This window comes from Penaeus vannamei, chromosome 22, assembly GCF_042767895.1.
Source record: "Penaeus vannamei isolate JL-2024 chromosome 22, ASM4276789v1, whole genome shotgun sequence".
Taxonomy (NCBI): domain Eukaryota; kingdom Metazoa; phylum Arthropoda; class Malacostraca; order Decapoda; family Penaeidae; genus Penaeus; species Penaeus vannamei.
Window position 1 is genome coordinate 34,097,064 of NC_091570.1, and position 2,500 is coordinate 34,099,563.

Here is a 2,500-nt window from a genome sequence, read left to right on the forward strand (position 1 = left end):
AGAATGATCGCAACTTGGCAGACGTCCAATGTCGTACTAGCTGAGCCCAGCCAGTTAAGTGTTCACACTTGCCTGGCAACCTTCTTGAAATGAGACTGTGATGGATGCTCCTTGTCGTTGGTCTGAATTCTGAAAAAACCCTGAATGGAAATTCTTAGGATTGTGGTCCCTGCTTTGTCAGTCATTTTACTTTGTTATACAGGTGTAGTACCAAAGAAGTCTTTCTCAAATAGGTATTTCAGATTCTAGGCCTTTGTTGCAGGAGTCTCTTTAGCTTAGAATTAATCAAGTGACTTGTGTGGTGGAGGATATGAGTATCACATGTACTTCAACTACAACTAAGATCTTTCATCTTATTGATAGACTAGAAATCAGATTCTCTACAACTTGTTTTATGCAGTCAGAGATTTGGAAAGCTTCTCTTTTGATTGTAAGTGGATTGTTCAAGAACTTTCAGTTGTTATGCTAAATCTTTTTCATATGATTTCTGGATTATATAAAGTTGTATGTTTGGCAGTTCAGCCTTCAGTTAAACATAATGTAGATAATAGTTTCATTCATTCTCAGAACCAGTAAAAGCAGTCTTTACTGGAACTTATAGTGTCAAATTAGTATCTGTGTATTCTGCAGTGTAAGTATAAATGGTTATTTTGTGATTTATTAAGTTAAAGTAGTTTAAACTGAAAATGCAAGACAAGTTAAACTACATTTTCAAATCTTGTGAGCTCATTCAACCTCTTCCCCTGCCAGGCTTATAAACAGCTTACATTTGAGGCTGTTTGATATGCTAAATATTTATACTGGTGCTCTGATGTGCAGTTTAATTCATGTACATAATCATTTGTGTGAAAGTTATATTTTGTAAAACAACTTTGATATATCTATATATATATAAATATATAAATATATAAAATCTTTGAACAGGGTACATCAGCAGTTACTATCAAATGAGTCAGTACATGCTAATGTACTTGTACATACATGTATATGTTTAATGACTGATTATGTTCCAAAGAATTTGGGCAAGACATTGTATTAGGTAACATTATAAAATACTTGTGTTCTGCCTTATTATTATGATTTTCTTTGCTTATGCCATACATTTTATATTTGCATCCTGCATTTTCTATACAGATATTCCATTTTCTGTTGTTGATTATAAGATTCATCCAGAAAAGATAATGCTTTTGAAAGTGATAAAAAAAGATTCCATTTCTAGGCATTGTAAATATTGTGTGCTTTATCTGTTGTTCCTTCTGTATGTAGCTGAAATGAACTTGTATGAGTATGATATGGTTTCTCTCATTCTTTATTTTCTACCTATATTTGATATGTTTATTTTTGTTATGTGAAATGCTGTAAATAATTTTGAAGTTATGTCCTACTGTATATGAGATATAGTGGCTTATCCTCTTCACATTTTGCCCAATTTACTCTAAGAAGGCATGTTCATTAGGGGACATTCTATGAAAATGTTTGTATTCTCAGAGAAAGAAATGGAAACTTGTGTATTTACGAAGTAAATATATAAAATCTTCAGTCTGTCTGAAAAGATTTCCTTAGAGGTCAAATTGTATAATTATTTGTCACTATTATTGTGATTCCTTGGTATGTTTCTGTGTTTGCTTACACAAATGCGTTTTTTTTTACTTGTGTTTTCATTTTTACAGTATTTTGTTTTTTACTAATATGTTTTCACTTACTCCCTGCTGTGCTAACTTGGTCTTGTTAACTTACTCCTTTTATAGAATTATCCAGTTGATCAAGAAATTGAGAAAAAGAAAAAAATATATGCAGCCGTAGCATTCATTAACACTAGTTATACCCACTAAATGGTCTCATGCTGCCTACCTTCTTCATATACCCTAGTATAATCAGTGAACTTTTGATTAAGGAACTTTGTGGATCATGGAGAAAAGTCATAAGTTGTAGCTGATAACTTCCTATAAACAGTAACGTTCAACATTTTGGATCCTTGAAATGTACATTTCATGGATCCATGATAAGAGAATACATACTACTATGAAGTTGTCATTCTGGGAGCATGTATTTATTCTCGTGTATAAGCATGATGGACTAGGCCCATATATAAAGCCTTGTTCATGAATTACTCTCCATAATGGAAATGTAATATATAATTGGTTCTGGATGCCTGCTGTATACATGTAATATTTCACAATATAGTCTAAAGAAGAAAAAGGAATATGATATGAATTAGACTCAAACCATAACTCTATTCAGAATGGACAATACTATTATCATAACTATTCCTCCAATTTAGAATCCAAAGGTATTATGTATTAAACATTAAAATGCTAAAAAATTGGCATGCTTGGGTTTTAAGTTTCCTCTTTTTTTATATGTTAGAATTTCATTATCCCTCTCAGTAAAGGTCCTGGGGCTACTTTTGGGTGTGCATGGGCCCTTAAGAAAAAGTTTCATAGGATTATTATGATGCATAACTTTAAATGTATACCGTTTATACCATGATATGTCTGTA

At 31.9% G+C, this 2,500-nt stretch overlaps 1 protein-coding gene across 2 annotated transcripts in view; it reads left to right on the forward strand.

Moving 5' to 3' along the window:
- adp (WD and tetratricopeptide repeats 1) overlaps nucleotides 1-2,500 on the forward strand; it is a 27,785-nt gene that overhangs the window by 23,180 nt on the left and 2,105 nt on the right. For both annotated transcript variants that reach the window (XM_027377484.2, XM_027377491.2), the window contains exon 14: nucleotides 1-2,500. This exon is cut by the window's left edge and continues 220 nt beyond it; it is cut by the window's right edge and continues 2,105 nt beyond it. In XM_027377484.2, coding sequence (XP_027233285.1) covers nucleotides 1-44 — 44 coding nt within the window. In that variant the 3' untranslated portion in view covers nucleotides 45-2,500.